At 41.9% G+C, this 25164-nt stretch overlaps 1 protein-coding gene and 1 pseudogene across 1 annotated transcript; one reads left to right on the top strand and one right to left on the bottom strand.

Annotated features, from left to right (window-relative positions):
• Positions 1-3816: 3816 nt before the first annotated feature.
• On the bottom strand, positions 3817-5079 carry LOC138177280 (actin, cytoplasmic 1 pseudogene; annotated as a pseudogene).
• Positions 5080-12299: 7220 nt separating this feature from the next.
• On the top strand, positions 12300-23177 carry LCN15 (lipocalin 15). Its single transcript, XM_069108367.1, has 7 exons — positions 12300-12472; positions 13830-13969; positions 14957-15027; positions 17711-17821; positions 18382-18483; positions 20536-20561; positions 22998-23177. The coding sequence occupies exons 1-7, from the start codon at positions 12377-12379 to the stop codon at positions 23007-23009; spliced, it is 558 nt and encodes a 185-aa protein (XP_068964468.1). The 5' UTR covers positions 12300-12376; the 3' UTR covers positions 23010-23177.
• Positions 23178-25164: the final 1987 nt, after the last annotated feature.

Below are 25164 nucleotides of genomic sequence, written 5' to 3'. Positions count from 1 at the left end.
AGAGAGAGAGAGAGAGAGAGAGAGAGAGAGAGAGAGAGAGAGAGAAATGTTTCACAGCTGCCCTTGGGAACCATGAAATGCCTCTAAGGGAAAGGGGCAATCTGGTCCAAGCAATCTGCAATGAGGAAGGGCCTTGAATTAAATCAGAGAACAGGGGAAGTACAAGTAGAATAGAAAACCCCAGAACAAGGCTAATCTAGGAAGCTACAGTCATGTTCTTGAGCAACTATTCAGTCTTGGCCATTACTGGGAACTGCTTCTAATGACTGAGGTGACCTGACTAGTCTCTCAAAGGAGCTTTCAGAGTCTACATGGGGGACATGACACCTACTCTTTTTTCCTCCTTCACTTAATAGTATTTTATTTTTTCCAATTACATGTAAAGATAATTTTCAACATTCATTTTTATAAGATTTGGAGTTCTAGATTTTTCTTCCTCTTTCCCCTCCCCTCTACCTAGGACAGCAAGCAATCTGTAGATCATATATATATGTGGCCAATAGCTTAGAACTAGGAAACAAAGGGGACATCTCTTTGGATGTAAACATATCAGGGATTTCCTGGTCCTACAGCAACAGAGCCTAACATTTATGGTGATAGTCACAAATATTGGGCATGTTAAACATATTTCCACATTAGTCATGTTGTGAAAGAAGAATCAGAACAAAAAGGAAAAACCATGAGAAAGAAAAACCAAAATCCAAAAAAAGTGAAAACACTGTGCTTCGATCTCATCCAGACTCCAGAGTTCTTTCTCTGGATGTGGATAGCATTTTCCAACCTGAGTCTTTTGAAACTGTCTTAGATCATTGTATTGCTCTGAAAAGCTAAGTCTATCATAGTTAATCGTCACACAATGTTCCTGTTACCATGTACAAGGTTCTACTGGTTCTGCTAACTTCACTTTGCATAAGTTCATGTAAGCATGATGCTGTTCTTATTCAATATACCCTGTACTTGTTCAAAATACTGAGGGTGTGTGTGTGTGTATACACATGCCATGCATGTACTTTCACAGTCAGTAGCTTAGAACTAGGAAAGGGACATCTCTTTGGATGGAAAAATATCAAGGATTTCTTGGTTCTACAGCAACAGAACTCAACATTCACAAATACTGGGTATTGTTAGCAGAATATGTTACAAAAGCAATTCTACCAAACCATGTTAATTTTAATAATCCTACTTGTATTTTTAGGCATCCTCTTCGGTCTCAAGTCTCTCCTCTCTCTAATACATCTTCTACATACCCCTCAAAATGATTCTCTCTCATCTCAGTAAACTCTAGTGGCCTTTTATGGTCCCCACACCCAGCTCAGTTAGAGACAAATCAGTTCAACTCCAAAGGTACTATCCTGATCAGATCCTTCTCTGGACTGATGTACCTCTGTTTTCCCCTTTCTGTTTCTTGTGCTCTGTTCTTTCCTCTCTTCTTTTCTGTCTGGTTATAGTTCCCCTTCCTCTGTTTCCTATTCAGTGCTCTCTGAGATTGTGCTGTTGCAACAGGCGCTGTACTTTTTTCCCCAACCTGAAAGGTTGGCAGAGATTAAGCAGTTGGTACAACCTGAAAGGATAGCTCTTGTCCCCTATAGTCCCATCCTTTCCTGCCTTCTTTCTCTCCTTAGGCCATTTGTTCACAGCTTTGGACAACCTGTTTTTTATCCAACATGTTAGTGCTGCCACCTGGTGGCCATATCTAAGATTGTACTTGATTAGGATGGCATGTGAGTTTAGAATGAGAATGTCTCCTTGACCTGGTGTCCTCTCTTTCCTTCTCTCTTCAGATACTTAACCCAGTAGTTTATATATTCAGAAGTATTGGGCTTTTTATTTCTGTACATTGGAAACTTACTCTGGAGTCGGAGAGACTCAGAATTCCTGTGACCGAGGTCCCTTCCCATTTTCCAATTTCAGGTCCTTAATTATAGGTTGAGGGGTTAGTGGTAGGTGACATCCATTAAAATGGAGATGCTGAAGTAGCAGATGTGAATGAATGTCAACCACTTTGGTTGACTCACAAAGTCGAGGTCTTTAATCTAGGTTATCTAAAGGACTAGTGTACTGGTTCTTAAACTTGCCTGTTTACCCCAGGGCTGGCCTGCTATGGCTGGTTCTCTGTTTCTGGTCTCTTAGAACAGTAGTCTCCAAAGCTGTGACCCTGCCAGAGCGATGTGCAGGAGTCAGCTCCTGAGCTGATTGTTAAATTTTCAGTGTTAGCATGTCACTTGCTTTCAGTGACTGTAACTTCAGTGGATATACAGAGGTGTCCATCCCTAAAGGGGATTATATAAAATAACCAGATCCAGGTAATCCTAGCAGTAGCACAGGATAATTTCTACCCCTCCCACCCATTGTGCCCGCACCTTGTCCACCCCCTTCTGAACTTCCTTTTTTCTGTGTAGGGAACTAACATTCTTCTAGTGTCCCAGGTTCTCAACCTTCTCTTCCTTGATTCATCATTAAACTGAAATTGCTCTTTTCAAAGTTACATGTGGTCTCTTAGTTGCCAACTCTTAATTTCTCAGTCTTCTTCCTTTTTGACCCCTTTGTAGCATTTGACACTGTTTCCATCGTCCCTTACTGTGTATTCACTCTCTTCATGGCGTTACTTTCTACTCTTTCTCCTATCTGTCTGTCTGACCCTGCCTTCTCAGTTTTCTTTGCTGTATCACTCGCAGTACCATGCCCCTTAGCTATGGATGCCCCTTAGCATGGCTCTGTCCTGGCTCCTTTTTTCTTCTCATTGTAGACGCTATCTTGGTGACATTATCAGTTCCATGAGTTTAATTAACGATTTACAGCTTTCTATATCTGTCCTAATCTCTCTCCAGAACTTTGTTCCTATATCATACACTAACCATTGCATAGGTTGAACTGGATGTCTCTTAGGCATCGCAAACTCAACATACCTAAAGCAGAACTCATTATCTTTTCCTCCAAACCATTCCCTGTTTTGAACTTCCTTATTTCTGTTGAGTTTATCAGCATCCTTCTAGTCATTCAGATTCTCATCCTTCACACTCTCTTTGACTCATAGGATCATAGATTTAGACCTGGAAGGAAAGGTGGAGGCCATTGAGTCTAATTCTCCTCATTTTAACAGAAGAGGAAACTGAGGCATAGGGAAGCTAAGTGGCTGGCTTAACCAGTGAAATTTCTGAGGTGGGGTTTGAACCCCCAGGTCTTCTTCTTCTTCTTTTTTTTTTCTTTAACATGTGCATTTTTATTTGAACTGGTCTTAAGTCAGTGTACAGGTAAAGCTCCTCCCCTCCCCCAAGTACTGGCACCAATCTCAAAACTCGAAGGGAGACTAGAAAAGTCCTCATTCACATCTATGTTGGGGGCAGGCAGGGAATTTAGGGAGCCATTCCATATGGCTGACAATTAAAAAAAAAGGAACAAGTATTAAGGCAGAAGATACAAAAAGTTTTTTTAAGGATTACATAATTTACACTTAAAACCATACTAGTACCTCCCTCCTCCCCCTCCCCCTCGGGATCTGTTACATCGCTCCTTGACAGCCTTCACAGAGGCCTGTAACTGTCACAATGCATTAGACAGTATTTGGAATGACTATTAAAAAAAAAACCAAATGTACAATCAGAGTCCTGAAGATGCCCTGGAGAACTTTGGGGATGTTTGCCTCCAACATACCTAGACTGCTCATCACCTTCACCGTTCCAGTTTTTAAATACTGAGTCAAGCACCAAAAAAAAAAAAAAAAACAAAAAAACCAAAAAACCACAAAAACAAATAAAGCCATGCCAATCTCATCTCTTTTTTTGGGCAATTATCATGTCATCATGTCACACCCTTTGACAAAAAAAAATGAAAAAACAACACAGTCCATTTAGAAGCATTTGCGGTAGACAATGGAGGGCCCAGATTCATCATATTCCTGCTTGCTGATCCACATCTGCTGGAAGGTGGAGAGAGACGCCATGCCAGGATGGAGCCTCCAATCCAGACAGAGTATTTGCTCTCAGGCGGGGCAATGATCTTGATTTTCACTGTGCTGGGAGCTAGGGATGTAATCTCCTTCTGCATCCTGTCAGCAATGCCTGGGTACATGGTGGTACCACCTGACAACACGGCGTTGGCATACAAATGCTTAAGGATGTCAACATCACACTTCATGATTGAGTTGAAGGTAGTTTCGTGGATTCCACAGGATTCCATACCTAAGAAAGATGGTTGGAAGAGAGCTTCTGGGCATCGGAACCTCTCATTGCCAATGGTGATAACCTGACCATCAGGGAGCTCATAGTTCTTTTCCAGAGAAGAGCTGGGTGCAGCAGTGGCCATCTCCTGCTCAAAGTCTAGGGTGACATAACACAGTTTCTCCTTGGTATCACGCACTATTTCTCTCTCAGCTGTGGTGGTGAAACTGTACCCTCTCTCAGTCAGGATCTTCATGAGGTAGTCCGTCAGATCACGGCCAGCCAGATCCAGACGGAGGATGGTGTGGGGAAGGGCATAACCTTCATAGATGGGCACAGTGTGGGTCACACCATCACCGGAGTCCATCACAATACCAGTGGTACGACCAGAGGCATACAGGGACAGCACAGCCTATGGCAACGTACATGGCTGGGGTATTGAAGGTCTCAAACATAATCTGAGTCATCTTTTCTCTGTTGGTTTTGGGGTTCAGGGGGGCTTCTGTGAGCAGCACAGGGTGCTCTTCAGGGGCCACATGGAGCTCATTGTAGAAAGTATTATGCCAGATCTTCTCCATGTCATCCCAGTTGGTGACAATACCATGTTCAATGGGGTACTTCAGGGTCAGAATACCTCTCTTGCTCTGGGCCTCATCCCCCACATAGCTGTCTTTCTGGCCCATACCCACCATCACACCCTGATGTCTGGGGTGCCCAACTATGGAAGGGAAGACAGCCCGACGGGCATCGTCTCCTGCAAAGCCAGCTTTGCACATTCCAGAGCCATTGTCAACAATGAGAGCAGTAATATCCATGGCGAACTTTGAAGTGGCAAGTTTAAACCCTTAAGAGAAGGGAGGAGGTGGTGCTGCACCTGGAGGCAGGGGGAGGCAAGTGCACGAGGGTGGAAGAGCTCACAGCTCCCCCAGATCTTCTTTATCTCAAGTCCAGTGCATTTTCTACTTCACCAAACTGCTTCTCATTTTCTCTCACCCCACATATTCAGTGAGTTGCCAAATTTGTCATTTTTCCCTCCATAATTTCTCTTATATCAGTCTCTTCTCTACTCAGACAATCTTTACCATAGTTCAAGGCCTTATCACCTTCACCTGACTATTGTAATAGACTTCTAATTGGTCTCCTTGCCTTAAGTCTCTCACCCAGCTAATATATTCTCCACAAAGCTGCCAAAGTGATTTTTCCTAAAACCCAGGTCCATCCATAACATCTCCCTACTCCATAAACTCCAGTGGCTCCTTATTTACTCTAGGACAATTATTATTTCACTTTTATCTCATCTTAAAATTTCTAGTATTTGTCTAAGTTTTATAATGATAGAAACTGGATCTGTGATTTCATTAGGCAGCTAGGTAACAGTGTATAGAGCACTGGGACTGGAGTCAGTAAGACCCAACTTAAATACATCCCCTAGACACTTTCTAGATATGTGACCCTGGACAAGTCACTTGGCCTCTGCCTTAGTTCTGCCATTTGTAAAGTAAGGCTAATATTAGCAACTACCTCTCAGGGTTTTTTGTGAGGATCAAATGAGATAATATTTGTACTCACCATAGTGCCTGGCACATAGTGAGTGTTATATAAATGTTAGCTCTATTTGTTATTGGTATGGGGAAACTGCAGGTGAAGAAATTCCCTCCATCAATGACTATTAGCTTCTTCTCTGCAACATAAACTCTTAGAGAGTTGCCTAGAATGGAGGTGTCAAATTCCCTATGCAACTGACCTGCAAACCTCTCTGGAAGTGCGAATCAGATTAAAATGTAATTGGAAATGGTTTTAAAAAATAAATAAAAATTCAATTCAACATTTTGTTGTTGTTTTTAGTTGTTTCAGTCATGTCCAACTCTTCATTTTGGAGTTTTCTTGGCAAAGACACTAGGGTGATTTGCCATTTCCCTCTCCAGCTCATTTTACAGATGAGGAAACTGAGGCAAAGGGTTAAGTGACTTGGCCAGGGTCACACAGCTAGTAAGCTTCTGTGGCCAGATTTGAGCTCATGAAGATGAGCTGACTCCAGGGCCAGCACTCTGTGCACTGTAGTGCCACCTAGTTGCTCCTCAATGTTAATTTGTGGTTTTCTAAATCAACATGCCTCAGTCATAGGGATCCATTTCCATTTAAGTTTGACACTACTGGATTATTAGATCATTGAGAGGTCCAGTGACTTCTCTAGGGCCACATGGCTAGTGGGTGTCAAAGAGAGAGGACTTAACTCTAGGCCTCCTTGACTTCCAGGTCAGTGCTCTCTGGGCTGTACCATTCTGGCTTTCCTAAGTTTTATAATGTACATTAAGCACTAGTGGTATGGTAAGTTTTACAATTATACATTTATAAGCATAGTAATACTAATAATTCTGTTGTGGTTGCATATTTGGTACAATGGATCACAGAACCTGAAGGTTCAGATAAACAATCCCTTTAATAAAAACATATCTGATTACTTCTCTCTCCCAGTAAAAAAATAATTCCAATGGAGTAAACAACAACACAACAACAAAACAGTCCAGAAGGCAAAAACAGGTGGAAGTTGTCAGGAAAAAGAAAAAAAGCAGTTGGCAAGGAAGTTCCCTGAGGTCTTAGGAGCCCTCCACTAAACTCCTACAGCTGTTTTTATTTATGTGACCAAAGGTCCAAAAGCCACCACCCACCTTGGGACAAAGTTGCCACAAACTGCTTCAGGTCCCCTCTGTGCTTATTGGCTCCCAAGCTGGTGCTGTGGGAATCTAAGGGCTAACTCAAGCCTCCCCAGTTCCACTAGTATTCTGGCCACAACAATATCTATATCTACACCTATAGCTATACCTACATCTACATCTGCATCCCCACACGTATATATTTATGCATATAAATACACAGGCATATACATATATACAGATATACATATAGAATTGATAAATAAGCAAATATTGGAGATGCACATGCAAAATTTATTTACTGGTAAGAACTTGGATCTATGTTTGTTAGAGGGTGTTTTATTCATTGTGCCAGTTAGCATTCTGACATTGGTGCCAAAGTCTCCTTCCATCTACTTTGAAAGTTTAGGATGGAGTTGTTTTCATTCTCTTCTAGTCCTTGGTCCCTGCCAGTTCTGTGCAGCTTTGGGGATACAGAGCTATGGTTTGGCAGGGTGGAAATAAATCTTCTCTAGTTGGTAGTATCAAATTCCAGTTCAGGTTCTGAAACTATATGTCAGCAATGTTTGACTTCAACTTGCTTTGGTCTCGCACTTAGCACAGTGCCTGGTACCTAGTAAGTGTTATATAAATGTTAGCTATTTTTATCAATTAAATGAATTAAACTTGATGAATCTTATTTACTGACTGACTTTGGCTCCTGTCCTACTATTGCTTGATTGGAAATTCTTAGACCAACTGATATTCCTAGTCATTGGATAGATTCTGACCTCTATAGGGCCTGGGCAGAGAGTTAAGGCCAAGCAGGGACAGGGGCACAGTTAAAGATGGGAAGAAATGTGGATTCTTTAGCCAGAAGTCAGTTAGTACTTGTGCCTTTGAGCTGCTTTCAATCAGGTCCTCTCAGTATGTTGATCTGGCAGCAGTTTTTTCTCAGGTTTTCTGAACTCTCTTGGTGCTTTTCTCACAGGAATGTCCTTTTTTTGTCCCCTTTTGGCAGATAAAAAGTCCATATGCACAAAGGGACATTAATTTATAGTCTACATTTATTTATTCCTCCATTTATTTACTTGTTCATTCATTCATGTATTTATCTATCTAATCTATTCATTCATTCCTGTATTAATTCACTTGTTCATATGCATATTAATAAGTTTATCTACTTATTCATTTGTTTATTTGTTGGTGTACATGCCACATCCCTCCAGTAGAATGTAAAGGGCCTGGAACAGGGTTTTGCGCATGGTTTTTGTTCAGTCTTCTGATTTCAGTCGTGAAGGGAACATGATGAAGAAGACTCCCTCTATTAACACATACCAGTAAATGACCTGCAATTTCTAGTCTTAAAGAACTGGGGTTCTTCACTTTTATGTGTGTCATAGCCACCTTTGGCAATTTGGTGAAACCTATGGACCTCTTCTCAGAATAATGTTTTTAAATAACTGAAGGGGAATGCTAAATTTCAGCTAGAGGTGAGGGAAAATAAAGATGTGGGTGTTTTATTTTCCACCATCATATTCATAGACTCCTTGGGGGCAGGGTTCAGAATTCCAGTGTTTGAGAATTGCCTGGGGGCACTAAGAGATTAAGGGGCTTGGCTATGTGTCAGAGGTAGGATTTGAACTCAGATCTTCCTGAATCTCATGTCCATTCTCAATCCACTACTTCACATCTTGCACATGGGAGGAATTGATATCAGGGGTGTGCTAGTAAATGCTTTAACAAACAACTCTCCAGAGGGAAAAAAGTGCACCCAAGACACTTTTAAGTTTAATTTGCATTATTAACATTTTCTCCAGCACTTTCTTAAATCTAGTCAATCAACAAAACAAATTGAAGCCTGGTTTGTAGCATTTGTCAAGGTTTAAATGCTTACACTCAAAATGTAACAACTGACTTTCTGGAACTGGTACGAGTTGACTGTAGCACACCCCTGGATCTACTACATTTTTGTTGGATTGAATGACAGAATGGGGTCTGCAGATGATTAGGGAGCAGAGGCCATTGACTCATAGTTGGGAACCTTCCTCTTTTCTCTCCACCACTTCATAGATAGGTCAACCATACCTATCAATGTACTGGAACTTCTGCCACTGGTACCAGTGTCTCAGGAATCTCCTGAGATAATCAGTTACAACTCTCCATTCTTTTCTCTCAGGTCACTTACTACCCTAAGCATCCATCTAGAGTTGGGCACTTCACTGTCTGATTCAATGCTCAGTTTCACACTGGGGTCCCCATTTCCTTTCAGCCTTTTGCCCATTTAGAAGCTGGAGAGGTGATGGGAGAGTCAACAGAAGTGTTGCTTTTATCCCTGCTTTCTTGGTCAGTTATCATTTCTACCCTTTGGTTGCTTAGAGTTTGCAGAGTTGTGACAAATTTAAGTCAGTAGTCTGGACAAAGAGAAGTATTGATGGAATAATCTCTGCAAACAGGTCTCTCTGCGTGTGGGCATCTGTTGTCCCTCTCCCCCTTTTTCTGGTTCTTTCCTGCCATCTTCTGGATCTTGGATCCTGCTCTGACCTGATTATAGGTTCCTGGATCCTGGAGTTGGAAGGAATGTCAGAGATTTTCTAGTCCAATCTTTCTCCCCTGTAGAGGAGGATATGTCTTGCTCTGGGTCAGCTAGGTGGTACAGTGGAAAGAATGCTGGGCAATGAGCCAGGAAGACTCAACCTCCTGACTTCAAATCTGGCCTCAAACACATACTCGTTGTGTGACCCTGGGCAAGTCACTTAACACTGATTGACTCAGTTTCCTCATCTGTAAAATGAACTGGAGAAGGCAATGACAAATCACTCCAGCATCTTTGCCAAGAAAACCCCAAATGGGGTCATAAAGAGTCAGAAACGACTGAACAAAATGTCTTGCTCTGGTCTCCCCTTTCTATGTCTTCTACCTCTTTCTGCTCAGTCCACAGAGGTGAAGAGAAGTCTTTCAATCCCAGAAATACTGTGAGGTAGACAGACAGTCTGGAATCAGAGTATCATGAAATGAGAAGATTGTGTGTGTGTGTGTGTGTGTGTGTGTGTGTGTGTGTATGTGTGTGTGTGATGGGGTGTAAGAAGTCATTTGGTCCAATCCCTTTGTTTAGTGCTCTGAGCATTCTCCAAAAGAGTGTTGCAAACCCAGAGAAACCTTAGGTCTTCTGCATTACAAGCCAGAATCTTTGCTCTTGGGAGCCCCAGCAGAGACAGAGGGGAAAAAACCCTGTCTCAAGAGTTCATTTGGTTTGAAAGCACCAAGTACACTTTTCCCAGATTCCAAGCTTAGGTGGTGTTTGTACTGCCACCTCGTGGCCATGCCTAGTATTGTATCACTTCCAAGCTTATCTGTCCATTCCTGGGCAGGTGGAGGGAAATGTTTCTGGTGCAGCTTTGGTGACAGACCTTTGCTAGAACCCTGCTCCTTTTTATTTCTTGTATTGATTTTCTCATGGAGAGGACAGGGTTCTCTCTTAACAAATCCATTAGTAGAAATGCAACATCTTGGGATCAAAGGGTCATAAATTTAGAGCTGGAAGAGATGCTAGAGGCCACCAAGTTCAATTTCCTCATTGCTGTTGTTGAGTTGTTTCAGTCGTGTCTGGCTCTTCTTGACCCCATTTAGGATTTTCTTGGCAAAGATACTGGAGTGGTTTGACATTTCCTTCTCCAGCTCATTTTACAGATGAGGAAACTGAGGCAAACAGGGTTAAGTGACTTGCCCAGGGTCAAACTGCTAACTGAGGCTAGATTTGAACTCAGGAAGATGTCTTTCTGACTCCAGGCCACGCACTCTATCCACTATGCCAACTAGCTATTCACCTTCATTTCACAGGTGAAGAAACTGAGGCATAAAGAGGTTAGGTGTCTTACTCAGGATTAGAGGTACTATTTGAACTCAGATCTTCCTGTCATCCTTTTAAATCATGCCTTTTCTTTTCATGTGCTTTAAGGCTGAAAACAGCTGACCAGGGGCAGGAACTCCAGATGTTACAATGGCTGGATTGTAGGCTGGAAAAACCTTTTCTCTGGAGTCTGAGGAGCCAAATATACTCCCTCTTAAACTCAGAGTTTTGCACACTGCACTCTGCCTTGCTCAGGAATTTTTTTGGATGTGATCTCACTAAGGCCAGGTGGCATCCCTAGGCTTCTTTGCTTCAAGGCTCAGTTTTTGGCTGTTCTGGAGACTTTTCCCACCTGCTTTTCTGGGCATTTGCTTGGTGCTTATCGCAACTGGTCAACTGTACACTTCCCTGGAGTCTACTCAATTACATAAACAGTGATAAGTGAGCTGTGTAATCCCATGCAGCAGCTCAGGAAATGAACTACTTTTAAGGCAGGAGAATGAATTACCTTCTCTTTTCCCCTTGGCACCTTTGCCGAGGGGGTGGTTAACTTAGACAGGAGTCACATCTATGAGTTGGTGACTCTCTCTTTGTGACTATATAAAGGGCAGATATGGATAGTGTTGGAAAGACAGAGTTGGATAGGAAGATGCACGGTGGAAGAGTGGGTAGAAAGCTGGTTTGGAAGTCGGGAAAACATGGGTTCATATTTCGCCTCTGATATATTCTGGGTGTATGAATCTGGCCAAGTCACTTAACTTCTCAGTGTCCTAAGTCATTCTCTAGGACTATAAATTGCAGAAAAAAATGCTGATCTGCATTGATTGATGGTTTCCTGATCAGAGATTTCTCTATCCCAATAAAAGCCTAGGTAGAAAATGTTTGAAGGGCAGTATTGAAAAGTGCATGAAGAACTCTGTGGGATTGTGTATGGATAATAGAGTAGGACATATGTGAAAGACAGAAAGAGATAATAGTTACCTTGGTGCAGCTCTGGGTTAGAGGAGAATCATAAAAGAAAAATGATTTTATTCCTCTAAAACCAACAGTCCTTTAGGATATATTTTCAGTCATATCCCCTGCAAATGTCTCCCTAAACTTAGGAACACTTTCTTTGGAATTGTCCAACACCATTCAAAAAGTTGCAATGGGATCTGATCCTGGGTCTACCACATCCAAGGGAAGAGAAGATGAGGCATGTTAGCTAATCCCAAACATCTAGAAGATACACTAGGATCCCAAAGCCAACTGAATTACCAACACCTTCCAACAGAAAACCAAAGGATTTTTAGAACATTGACCCCCCCCAATAAGTTTCAAAGAGTGAAAGAAAAATGCTTGATTAGGCTTCTCAGGAATGAGACTCAAGGGACTCCAACCACTGATTTCCAGGACAGACCTTGGCCATACTTCTCCATATTTAATGAAAAGGCAAGCACATCTTAGGTCTAAAGCCCTCATCAAAAATTGGTAAAAAAAAATGATGAAAAACAAGATTAGAAAACACTTGTTCAATTGTATGATACAATGAACAGAGACAGGTCTATCAAACTCAGGAAGTTAATGCTTTAAATAGACAGGATGTTATTAGCTCAGATCTTACACAATCAGCTCCACTGAACAAAACTAGGCTAACTGGATATGTGGTGGTCACTCCTGGGGTATAAGTTTTGGGACCATCCACCCCTTTCAGACATTATTGGTTTCTAAAGTGGAAAGAGCATAAATCAAGGAAAATGAAGGCCATCCTGCTAAGTTTCCTCCTGGGATTGATCTGTGTATCCCTGGTACAGGCTGATGTCCTGGTACAACCAGACTTTGATGCCAAACAGGTAATTGTTATACTTTTCTGTTTTTTTGCTGGGGATGGTGGTGTAGGAGGGGTATTCAGTGTCCATTGAGAGCTCAATCCTTTCAGAGGATTAAATGCTCACTCAGTAAAATACTTTCTCCTTCTAGTTTTCCCTAAGCTCAGATATTTTCCTGATCACCTCCCTGTGAAGTACCTACTGAAATTCCCAATGATTTATCATTCCCAGTTCCGGTCTGAGCAGCAAAACAGTGGTCCAGGGTTCAAATTCACTTGGTCACCTTGGTCGTCATCATCAGAGTTATTGCTGTGAGGTGTTACTAGTAATTTTTGCGCCTGAGAGTGCTTGTGCCCTCAACTTGGTGGTGATAGAGTAGGATATATGACCTGTCATTTATTCAAATTTATTCAAGTGTAATTCTTTAAAGTCCCAGATTGAATTTTTCTGATCCATCTCTTCACCTGTCCATTCAGTGTTTCCTACAGACTGTCCCCTGGTAGTCTTATTCCTCTTTACCTACTCTTAGCTATGACACTGAACTTTTAAAGTCCTTGACAGGAGATGCTGAGGAGTTTCTCGGCAGGTCTCAGCTATTCTTAGTAATTTAAAATATCTTTCTAGAGTGGGGTGAATGGGACTTTGTGCCAAGGTGCTGACATGGAGGCACTTCCTTCTTATGGTAACCATTGTCCCAAAGTCTTACCTTACAGTCACAAACACCCTTGGGTCAGCTCCCTCATAGTGTCCTATCATTGCAGTGCCTTTCTTTTTTAAAAATTTTTTTTTTAAGCAATCGGGGTTAAGTAACTTGCTCAAGGTTACATGGCCAGTTATTTCTGGGTGTGTTGCTGAGTATCTAAGCCCGGGATTCTATCTCCAGGTCATCCTGACACTGGAGCCAGTGCTCTTACTCGCTGAGCCACCTGGCCGCCCCCAGTGCCTTTCTTTCAGAGCCCATTTTTACAATCAGCCTCTGCAAGAATGGAAGTCAGATGGCTCCTATCTGGGTGAGACTGTCTCATGGTTAGACTGCCTATGGGCCATTGCCACTCAACTGCCTCTTCTCCATAAGCTTTCTCTCTTTTTTCCCCGTGCTTTCAATCAGTATGATTGGCTGGGTGTGCCCAAAATAGCCTTATACATGAGGCAAGGGGGCCCAAGGCTGTTTTTGGAAGCTACCATTGAACCTCTCCTTTCCTTCTGGTCCATCATAAACTCAAACACAGGAGACAGAAACACTGGAGTTGTGACTTGCTGTGTGACTTGTCCATGCAAGTCATTCAGTTTCTCTGATCTCTATCCACCTGGCTTCCCTGAATAGATAGAGGACAGAAGGAAGGACAAGTGGAATGTCTTGCCCATGAACTGTTTTCCCCAGTTTTCAGGCTTGTGGTATGTCGTTTCCATGGTGTCAGATTGCAAAGTCTTTCTCGGCAAGAAGGAAAATATATTGGTATCAACAAGATTAGTAAATGCCACAGAGGATGGCAACCTCAATGTCCACATGGCCTTACCTTGGTAAGCATGATTTATTTCCTCATCTGGGGATCCTCATCCCTCTTCCTTCACTCTTTCCTTTGCCCTGGGCTATTAGAAAGATAGATGGATGGATGGATAGATAAAGCACATATTAATCATTTACTATGTGCCAGGCACTATGTTAAATGCTGGAGATACAAATAATAGCAAGGGAGACAGTCTCTGACTTTGTTTCTGTCAGAGTCTCTGACTCTGCTTTGTGCTTATTGGAGAAGATAACACATAAAGGAGAAGTAGAAAGGAGGTAGGGTGTTCAGTCTCAGGAGCATGACTGGAGATGTCCAGAAAGTGCCGTGGAGACTTAGAATTGGCTAGCCTAGCAAAGCTCAGAGTGGTTCCAGGAGTGAAACCAATTTTCCAGTAGGGAAGCAGGGGAAGTGGTTGAGCAAAAGTCCTGGGATGAGATTCATAGAAGAACAGGAAGGGGTTGGGGAAATCAGTGGAGCTGGGCATGACCCAAAGGAGTCTGTTCTGCAGGAAGATGGAACACAGGTCTAGGGGGTCAGACCTGGCAGGGATCAGTGCAAAGGTTGTACATGAGGGTGGGAAAGAAAATCCTTAAAGAAGTATATAGAATGTGACTATTGCAACTAAGTGATTTTTTTTTCTGATGAAATTAGCTGTAGACTTCAGCCTAGTAGAATATTCTCTCCTAGGGGTGGGTGGTGACAGGCAGGATTTCTGCCCTTCTTTCCATAGAACACACGTAACCCCCTGTAGAGATGCAAGGGGTGATTGGACAGGGAGGTCAGGTCCTTTGGTGGCTCAGTTGACTGGGGCTGGCACAGAGACAAAGGACTAAGTACAATGATGATAAGATGAGGGGAAAGATGTATACTGTTGCCCTGGTTGGTAGATGGCCAATCACTTTTCTCAAGGGACTTTGTCAGCCCTGAGGAAAACTCCCCTTCTGAAGGCTGCTAAGGATTTTTAAACTCTGTTATTTCTATTCTCTTGATCCCCTAGGGCTGATGGCTGTAAGACAATGGATGCAGAGTATATCAAGATAGGGTCAGAAGGTCACTTCAAAGTACCTGGTAGGTTGGATTGCATCTGAAGGGTACCAGCTGCTTCCCTCCCCACCTTCCTTCACTTGATCAAGAGATGGATGCCCTTGTTTTTCCATTGCAGCAAAACTAGCAAACACCAATGTCTACCTGCACCTTCTCTGATCCCCTCCTTCCTTCCACCATCCAGATGTTCTTCCTTTATTCTGTCTCATAGAAGGTCCTGTCAGAGAAACGGAAAGTTCAAAAAAAGGAAACCTCCCCAGAATCAACTAACTTGCTGCCATTTCTCAGTTATCCTTTCCTTGGCCTTTTCCACATTCAGTGATTTACCAAGTACTGTAAATTATATCTCTGCAATATTTCTTCCTCCATCCTTTCTTTTCCATTCCCACTGTCAGTGCCCTCTCTTTGGTTTTCACTGATTCTAGTTCGGATTTTTGCAGTAATTTCCTAACTGGCATTCTCACCTCTAGTCCTTTAAGCTTCACTTCCTTGCTTGTTTAATCTTCCTAAAGCATAGGCTTATAGATACAGAATTGGAAGGGCCTGCCAAGTAATCTAGTGCAACCTCCTCATTTTTCAGATAAAGAAATTGTAGATTAAAAAAGTTTGTGACTTGCCAAAGGTCATATGGACAATAAGTGGCAGTGACAGAGTTTAAACAGTATATTTTTGTGACCATGTTATTTGGTTGCTCAGAAACTTTTAGTGAGTCCTAATTTTTACTGAGTAAAATTTGAACTCCTTAGTCTGACATTCTAGACCATCTATAATCTGGTTCTAACCTAGCTTTTAAATCAATTCAGCAAGCATTTATTAAGCACCTACCATATACAAGACAATGCACTTGAGTTACAAAGATATGTATGACTCAGTCCTTGCCCTTAAGCACATTACAAACTAACTAGGCTGGAGGGATGGGAGATGAGAGCAAAATATTTGTACATAAATAGTTATGCTACAAAGAATAGGGAAAGATTGGGAAGAGGTCTTTCCTGATCATGTGCTAAGAAGAAATTTAAGGAGGGAGAGATCACTTTGGCTTGGTGGGTAGGGGGATCAGAGAAGACTTCATGGAGTATCAAATACATGAATTAGGCCTTAAAGGAAAGGAGGGATTTCAACAGGCTAGAAAAGGGGAGAAAGGGAGTATATTTGAGGCATAATTCATAGTTCATTGATTTGGAGTTTGAAGGGACCTCAAGAGTTATCTAGTGTAACCTACCTCATTTTACATATGAGGAAACTGAGGTCCCCTAAAGGTTAAGTAATTAGTCTAAAGTCATACAAGTGGTAGAACGATAGGGGAGAGAGTGAAAAAAGAATAGAGAAGGTTGAGGGGCAGGGTAAAAAAGAGGGGATGAATAGTGTGCTCCTCTGGCTAGGATGTGGAATACAGTGAAGGGGGAGTAGTATAAGATAAATTGAGTTGGATTCTGGGGGTTGGGGAGGACTGAATAACAGGATGAGTAACTTATGCTTTATTTGAAAGGCAATGGGGACCCACTAAAGTTTTTTGAGCACAAAAGTAACAGGATTAGGGTGTTTCATTAAGGAGATTGTGTGCATAGTAGTGTGAAGGATAAATTAGATAAAGAGGCTAGTAAAAAGGACGAATAGAAGAATGGAAGGAGGAAGACCCTTTAGGAGGCTGTAATAGTTGTCTAGGCAAAGAGGGATAAAAATCTGAACTAATAATTAGATAATTGGAGGGAATGGATGTGAGGGATATAGTGGGAGTAGGTTTCACAGGACTTGGCAACTATTTGGCTATGGAGGGAACAGAAAGGAAGAGGGAAGAACCAAAGAGGACACTGAAGTTAGAAGCCTGGGTTCAAATCTTGGCTCTGACACATGATTTTGAGCGAGTCACTCAAATCTCCCTGGGCTTCAGTTTCTTCATCTGCAAAATGAGAGGAGTTGAATTGGATGATTTCTCAGGTATCCTCTAACTTTATGATCCTTGAGAGCAGGAGTGTATATGTGGACAAGTCTAAGAAGACTTGAAGTTAGGAAGACCTGAGTTCACATCTGGTCTCAGACTTGTGAATTTGTGCAAGTCATTTAATTTTTGCTGCCTTTAGTTTCCCCATCTGCAAAGTGGGGATAATAATAACATCTACCTCTCAGGGTTGTTGTGAGGATCAAATGAAATAATAATTGTAAAGCACTTAGCACAGTGCCGGGCACAGAGTAAGGGCAATATAAATGTTAAAAATTATTATTATTAGCTATTATATTTTCCCATCTCTGCAAAGAATCAAGGGAAGGTACTTTCTCATATTTCTTTTTTGGGCCCAGACTTGGTTATTATGGTTTCTCAGCATTCAGTTTTGCCATTGTTCTTCCCATTTATATTGTTGTCATTATATATATATATATATATATATATATATATATATATATATATATATGCTGTTTTCTTGTCCCTCCCTGTTTACTTCACTTTGCATCAGTTCCTACAAGTCTTCCTATGCTTCTCTGTGTTCATCACAGTTATTGTTTCTTAGAATATGGTAATATTCCATAACATTTGTGTGCTACAGCTTGTTTAGACATTCTCCAATTTAGGGGAGCTACTTTGTTTCTAGTTCTTTGCTACTTACTATCATTATAAAGGCATTTCTTAGGGTCCTGAACAAAGACAAGCTAGGACTTGTTTTTAGGTTTCTAGATTGGTCCCATATCTCATCCGGTTCTTCTTTTCTAGCTAATGGCTATCTGGATGTGCGTGTGGCTGAGACTGATTACAAATCCTACTGCATCCTGTACATCTACAAGGAGCTGGATGGGGTACTCAGCACCATGGTGCAGCTATTCAGTATGTGAGCATCAAGTTTTGGGGTGGGCATGGGGGGAGGGGACAGGAAAGCTATACTTCTTCAGGGGAAATGGGTAGGGGTTATTCCCTGGGAGAATCTTCCATGATTGTCCTTCCCCAGCCTGGAAAGGAGCTGAAGGCATATGGTGTTGAGATTGGGGGATTCCAGGAGTCTGATCTTAACTTGGAGGGAGGGAGCAGAAGAAGACTCATCCCTGAAGGTTCTGAAGAAATCCTTGCTTGGACTTTTGAAGTCCTGGATCCAACTTCTATCAGGGAACTTCATCTTCCTGTCTCTTTTTTCCCCACTCTGGTAGCCCTGGTCCCTTTATGTGTTATAGTGAAAAGAGTGCTGGATTTGGAATCAAAGGACTTTTGTTCAAATCCTAGCTCTGCAACTTACTGTCTGTGTGACCTTGGACAAGTCACTTGATTTCTCTGGGTCTCAGTTTCTCATGTGCAAAATGAGAGTATTAGGTTAGAAGTCTTCATAGGTCCCTTCTTTTTCTAAGTCAATGATCCTCTAAATCCTTTTATGTTCACCCTTTCTCTGCCCACAGGTCGGACCAAGGATGTGAGTGCCAAGGCTCTGAGAGCATTCCAGGATTTCTATCCTATTGTGGGACTTGAGGATGACATGATGTCCCTGCTCTCCAAGTCAGGTAGCTTTGGAAGATGTTTCTATCACCATTTCCTTCCTTGAAGTTGATAAAGAAACTTGCCCATCCCATGGCACATGTATAGATTGGGGACGGGGTAGGCTCTTACTCAGTGAAACAACTAAGGTAGGGTAGACACCATCACTACCCTGGGTGCAGCTCAACATGGGAGCACAGAATGAAGAGATTTTCCAAGCTGCCTCACTAAGTTCTACAGCTTTCTTTAGAGCAGTGGCTCTGAAACTTTTTGGTCTTGGAATACCTTTACAATTGTAAAAATTACTGAGGAGTTTTGATTTATCTGAGTTATATCTATTGACATTTATTATATAAGAAATTAAATCAGATAAAATTTTCAAAAATTTATGAATTTATTTAAAACAATAATGAACCCATTATGTTAACATAAATAGCTTATTTTTATGGAAGCTAACTATATTTTCTAAAACAAAAAAATTAGTGAGAAAGGAAGCATTTTAAAAATATATTTTTGCAAATCTCTCTAATGGCTGACTTAATAGAAGACAGCTGGATTCTCGTATCTGCTTCTGTCTTCACTCTGTTCTGTTCCATTATGTTGTTTTAAGTCTATAAAGAAAATCTGGCCTCACCTAGACATATAGTTGGAAAAAGAAGAAGCATTTTAATAGGCAATTGATGTCTTAGTACTATTATGAAAATAGTTTTGACCTTGTACACCCCCATGAAAGGTCTCAGGGACTTGCTGAAAAGATTTTGGATCTGTGGACCACACTTTGAGATAGGCCACTTTAGAGATCTACTCACTGAGGTTATTTTGTGCAGAGTCCTGGCCTGAGACAATTCTTCCCTTTAGAACCATAGAATTTGTGTTAGAAAGGACCTCAGAGGTCATCTAGTCCAGTCTTAGAATTCCTTCTACAGGAATTACTTCTACAATGCCCCTGGCAAGTGAGCATTTAGACTCTGCTTGTGCATCCTCAGGGACAGTTAACTCTGGACCTTGCAGGGCAGACAGATTGCACTTTTGGATAGTTCTTCCTGTAATAATAATCACTGACATTTAAATGGTACTTTAAAGTTTGTGAAATACTTTGCATACATTATTCCAAATTAATCACATGACTCCCCAGTGTGGTAGGTACTACAATTATTATCACCCCCACTTTCAGGTCAGGAAACTGAGGCTCATGCAATTTAAATGACTTGTCCATGGTCACACCTCTACTGTCAGAGGTGAGATTTGAACCTAGGTCTTTCTGACTCAGGGTCAAGTTATGTCTGTAAACTCATTTTAAACTTATTTTGATTACTATATTTCAATATGATATGTTTCCTTTGTAATCATCTATATTCTGTTTTATGCATTTAAAAACGGAGAAGGGCTACATAGGCTTCATCAGACTGCCAAAGGTGTTCAAGACACAACAAAGGTTCAGAGCTCCTTCTCTGGGTCCAGCATTCTATCTTCTATCTTCTGCCTTCCAGAGCCAATAATTCATTCTTCTTTTGTCAAATAATCAATCAGCCAAAACTCTTTATTAAGTACCTGCCATGGGTCACTTTTGTATAACCCAGGCAGGAGGCTGTTGGCTCTGTTGGAAGATAGAAAGGCTATTTATTTTGGAGAGTGCAACAGTATTGTCTCAGATGGCTTTAACATTACATGTCCCTTCCCATCATCCCTTATGGTACCACATCTCTTTCCCCCACCTCTTGGAAGTTAACCCTAGAGGCATATATTCTCAGGGCTGACACTGGTCCTTCTTCCTCCGGGGAGAAGCCATTGTGGGAAAACTAGACAAGTTGCTGCTGGCTTGGAGAACATCTCTAGACAAACTCTTTCTTATATCATTCACTGGGTTAGATCCAGAGGAAGCTTGATCTTGATGTGGAGGTACCTGGAGGGTTTTGTCTCTTTTGTGGTGTGATAGAAGAAGCACCTGGTTTTGTTACATTCTAGTCTCACAGAAGTGGGACTATGGGAAGTGTGTGACCAATGACCAAACTCCTAGTTTGGAAGTTGCTTCCCAAGTCTATCTTTTAACTCTTATGCACTTGCTTTTATTTCTACAGATGCTTGTTCCCAGGAAAACATTGAGGTGAGTTTGTCCTGGTTTCAGAACACAGCCTCAACTTCATATTTGAAATAGTGGAGAATCAGTTACACAAGGATCTCTAATAATCCAGTGTTCCTATTGGGGATCCTGACTGACTTAACCTGATAGTTCTATAGTTACCAACACAGCAGGACTTAGTTGGACATTCCTTAGCATACGAATGACAAAGTAGTTCCTCTTTTATTTTTTTTTCTTTTTGGAGGGGAGAGGGCAGGGCAATTGCAGTTAAGTGACTTGCCCAAGGTCACATGGCTAGTAAGTGTGTCAAGTGTCCGAGGCTGGATTTGAACTCAGGTCCTCCTGACTCCAGGGCCAGTGTTCTATTCACTGTGCCACCTAGGTGCCCTGACAAAGTAGTTCCTCTTTGAAAAATATTTACTTTGACACTGAGAAAGGTAGCTTCTTCTTCTTCTTCTTCTTCTTCTTCTTCTTCTTCTTCTTCTTCTTCTTCTTCTTCTTCTTCTTCTTCTTCTTCTTCTTCTTCTTCTTCTTCTCCTTCTCGTTCTCCTCCTCCTCCTCCTCCTCCTTCTTCATTGTCTTTGAATATTGATATCTTCTGTTATCAAGGGCAGCTAGGTGACTGACACACTGGATAGAGTGCTGAACCTAGAGTTAGGAAAGCTCATTTCTGTGAGTTCAAATTTGGCCTCAGACATTTATCAGCTGTGTGACCTTGGGCAAGTCACTTTACCTGGTTTGAATCAGTTTCTTCATTTGTAAAATGAGCTGAAGAAGGAAATGTCAAACCATTCAAGTATCTTTGCCAAGAAAACTCCAAATGGTGTCACAAAGAGTCAGCCATGACTGAACAATAACAATCTTATGTTTTTATGCCACCTTTAATTTTGAATAGTTCCCTCCCCCTTCCTTTAATCCAGGTGAGTCATAGAGAAGGGTAGTTTCTTTTCCTTTTTTTTTTTTAACATGTACCAAAAATCTATATTGACTAAATGAAAGGTGGTCGCAGAGGGAAGGCTCTAGTAGGGGTTTGAGATGGTGGGTGGGAAAGACATCTTGCATTAAGTGGGATTTAATTTGAGTCTTGAAAGAAGCCAGAGATATCAGGATGTGGATTTATGGAGGGAGAATATTCTAGGACTTGTTACAAGAGTGACATAAGACTAGATTCAGGAGAGGGGTGAGAGTTGGATAAATACATCATCAACAGGGGCGGCCAGGTGGTGCAGTGAGTAAGAGTGTTGGCCCCAGGAGTCGGGAGACCTGGGATCGGTTCTGGCCTCAGATACTTTAACACCCACACAAAATAACTGGCTGTGTAACCTTGAGCAAGTTACTTAGCCTCAATTGCTTAAAAAAAATACATCATCAGCAAAGGACTTCAGGGATATGTTTATTTTAATTTTTGAACCAGACTTCTGATACTGCACATACAATTCACAATGAGGAAACTCCATTTTCTCCATCTTCCATGAATTTTTACTGTATCATTCTAATCCTATTCCTTGGAGCACCCTTTCTTTTTTAAACCTCTTTCTCTCCTTGCCTGAGCACCTCTCTCTCCCACTGTCTCTCTGGCTCTGAGAAGGATAGTTTCTAATGGGGAATTTTTTGGTTTTGTTTCTGTTAACAAAATATGGGCAGACCCTGGGCAAGTTGCTTCTTGCCATAAGTCAGGTTCTCAGTTTTCTAAGCAATTTTCTCCTACTCTAAGTTACAGAGAAGGGGTTGACCTGTATTGGTAGAGGGAATCTCCTCACTTGAGAGTTATCTGACAATGAAATTGGAGGTTCAGTTCTTAGCCCTATTTCTAACAATTACAGGATCATAGATTTTGATCTGGAAGGGCTCTGATGCGACCTCTTTATTTTATAGGTGAACTAAGTGAGGTCCAGAGGATGTAAGAGACTTGCCCAAGGTCACACAGGTAGTAAGTGAGATCTGGGCTTTAAACCCAGCTCCTCTGGCTCTAATTCTAGCAGTCTTTCATGGTACTACACAGTTCCTTGTTAAGGGAAGACAATGACATAGGGATACTTTGACTATACTTTGACTAAAAGCTGGACTTTGGTCTTTAGCAAGAGGAGTAACATGGAGAAAATTCATATCCATATTTCTGCTCAGCCTTCTATTCCCAGTCATTTTTCTCTGCTTAAGCAAGAATTTCTTGCCTTGCCTTAAAGTCCTGAGTCATTATTTGCATTTCTGCATTTGTACCCCAATTTCCAATGGGTATCAGGCTTAGTAAACATTGGGTAAATTTCTTATTTTCTCAGAAGCTTTGGATGAATCATAGAATTCTAGCAACCCAAATATGGCACATGAGTATGCTCTCTTCCATGTATCTGACTGTTGGGCCAGGGACATGAAGAAGAGAGGAAAGGCCTAAAGGTTGAATGGAATGGGGGGAGAAGTAGCTCTATATATCCCATAATACCCTTCAACCTTTTTATACCACAGGGAAAAGCCTAGAGAAGACTTCTTCAGTCACGAACAGAGAAATTATGATCAGTAAGGAATCACAGATCTTCAAGCACTTCTTGGACACTCCATCAGGGGAGTCCTTTGCATTCCTCTTCTATGACCCCGCTTTGGGATCCTTCCTGGAATTTCTCCTTCTGTATTGAATAAATAGACTCTCTAAGATTTCCCACTAAGCTACACACGGATCCTTGGAGACATCTTTATCAAGTTCATTATGTGCGGGGTGGGAGGCGGGGGGGCAAGGAATATTAAAGGGAAATTAAAATTTTTGACCTTTAGAAAAATAGAATGACCAAGCTGGAGGAGATCTTAGAGATCCAGTTCAACTTTCTGCCCTAGCAAGACTCCTTTTTATGTCTCTGAGAAGTGGTTAATCCAGACTCTGCTTAGATACTTCCATGATGGAGGACTCATTAGCACCTCAAGAGTTCCTAGTCCATTGGATTTCTGGACAACTCTAATTGGAAGCTCCTGTTCAGCCTGTTTTTTTGTTTTTTTTCAGATGTGTTTTAAGGGGCTCCTCATGTGGAATCTTCTTCTACCTGTGCAGATTAACACCTGCTTTGCAATTTATACCATATAGCTATAATAACAGATTATAATATATACTCTTAGAGACTTGCTCAGGGGGGTGGCCAGGTAGCACAGTGAGTAAGTGCACCGGCTCCAGTGTTGGGATGGCCGGGGGATCGAATCTGGGCTCAGACACTTAGCACCCACCCAGAAACACCTGGCCGTGTAACCTTGAGCAAGTTACTTAACCCCAATTGCTTAGGGGCAGCCAGGTGGCTCAGCAAGTAAGAGCACTGGCCCCAGTGTCAGGATGACCTGGGGATCAAATCCAGGCTCAGATACTTAGCACCACACCCAGAAATAACTGGCCGTGTAACCTTGAGCAAGTTACTTAACCCTGATTGCTTTAAAAAAAAAAAAAAGACTTGCTTAGGAAACTGAGGGGTTTTGAGTGATTGTCTAGGGTCACATAACCACTGTGTGTTGGAGGGGAGATTCGAACCCAGGTCCTCTTGGCTGAGGCAAACCCTCTGTTCACTATATACCATATGAAATTTTCATATTGGGCCCAAATCTGCCTTTCTCTACATTCTACCCATTGGTCCTGTCTCAGCCTATGGAATAATAGAGAACAAGCTGAATCTCTTTACTTTATAGATTAAGAAAAAAAAATGACAGAGAGAACAAAGGAGAACCTAAAAGTCAGAGTATATCTGGATGGAGAAGTTGACCCCTCTCATCACTATGAAGTGAAATTATAAACAGAAAGACAAGCTCAAAGTGGTAAAATCTTCCAGATTCAAGTGTTTATGGGAAGCATCTTCTCTGGATACGATAGGGGAGCTCTGCCACACTGCCTAGCATTGCTCCTCTTCTCTCAGCCCTGAGTATATCTTCTAGGGGCACATCTAAATATTTGGGGCCTTTATATCAAAGCAGTACAATGATAACCCTCTATGACCATTACAATACAGGGGCTGTTTGAGTGGCATGAACACTGGTGGGGTGTAGGAGGGAAAGGGGATAGAGAGGGGGAGGAGGGAGGAGAAAGAGGGAGGGAGGAAGAAGGAGAGAGACGAGAGAGAGAGAGAGAGAGAGAGAGAGAGAGAGAGAGAGAGAGAGAGAGAGAGAATGCTAGGAAGACAGACAGACACACAGAATGCTGCTGACAGAGACAGTTTCTCTGACCCTTTTCCTCACTCCTCTCCATCACTCTTCACTCTTTTCCTCATGCACACTAGAATCCAGGCAACAAATCCTTGAAGCTGTGTGACTGATTGTTGTGGGGAGAAGGCAGGTATTTTCTGGGAGTCCAGAAGGTTTGGCAGAAGTGGAGGGTTCAGTCTAAGATCTCAGATCCTCTGCAGCTTAAATGTCATTTGCTAGCAGCCTGGAAATATCCCTTAGGGAATTAGTAGAAACTGAGAATGGGTAGCAGGCTCAGTCCCAGGCCTGAGCCTGGTTGGGCTCTCAGAGCCCCTTTGGTCTCTGGATCAGAAGCTGGGTCAGCATTGTTTGGGCTGCAGATCTGGCCTGGTGACAGCCTTGTCATGTTTCTCTATTCAGTAGTGCACTAGCTTCCTACCCTGACTGTCTCTGGTCTCTTAACTCCGGGCACTTTGAACATCAA

The sequence above is a fragment of the Petaurus breviceps genome, unplaced genomic scaffold (genome assembly GCF_028583685.1).
Source record: "Petaurus breviceps papuanus isolate PSGF00001 unplaced genomic scaffold, PetGlider_PUasm1.0 90383, whole genome shotgun sequence".
Lineage (NCBI taxonomy): Eukaryota > Metazoa > Chordata > Mammalia > Diprotodontia > Petauridae > Petaurus > Petaurus breviceps.
This window is presented reverse-complemented; position numbering and strand designations above follow the sequence as displayed.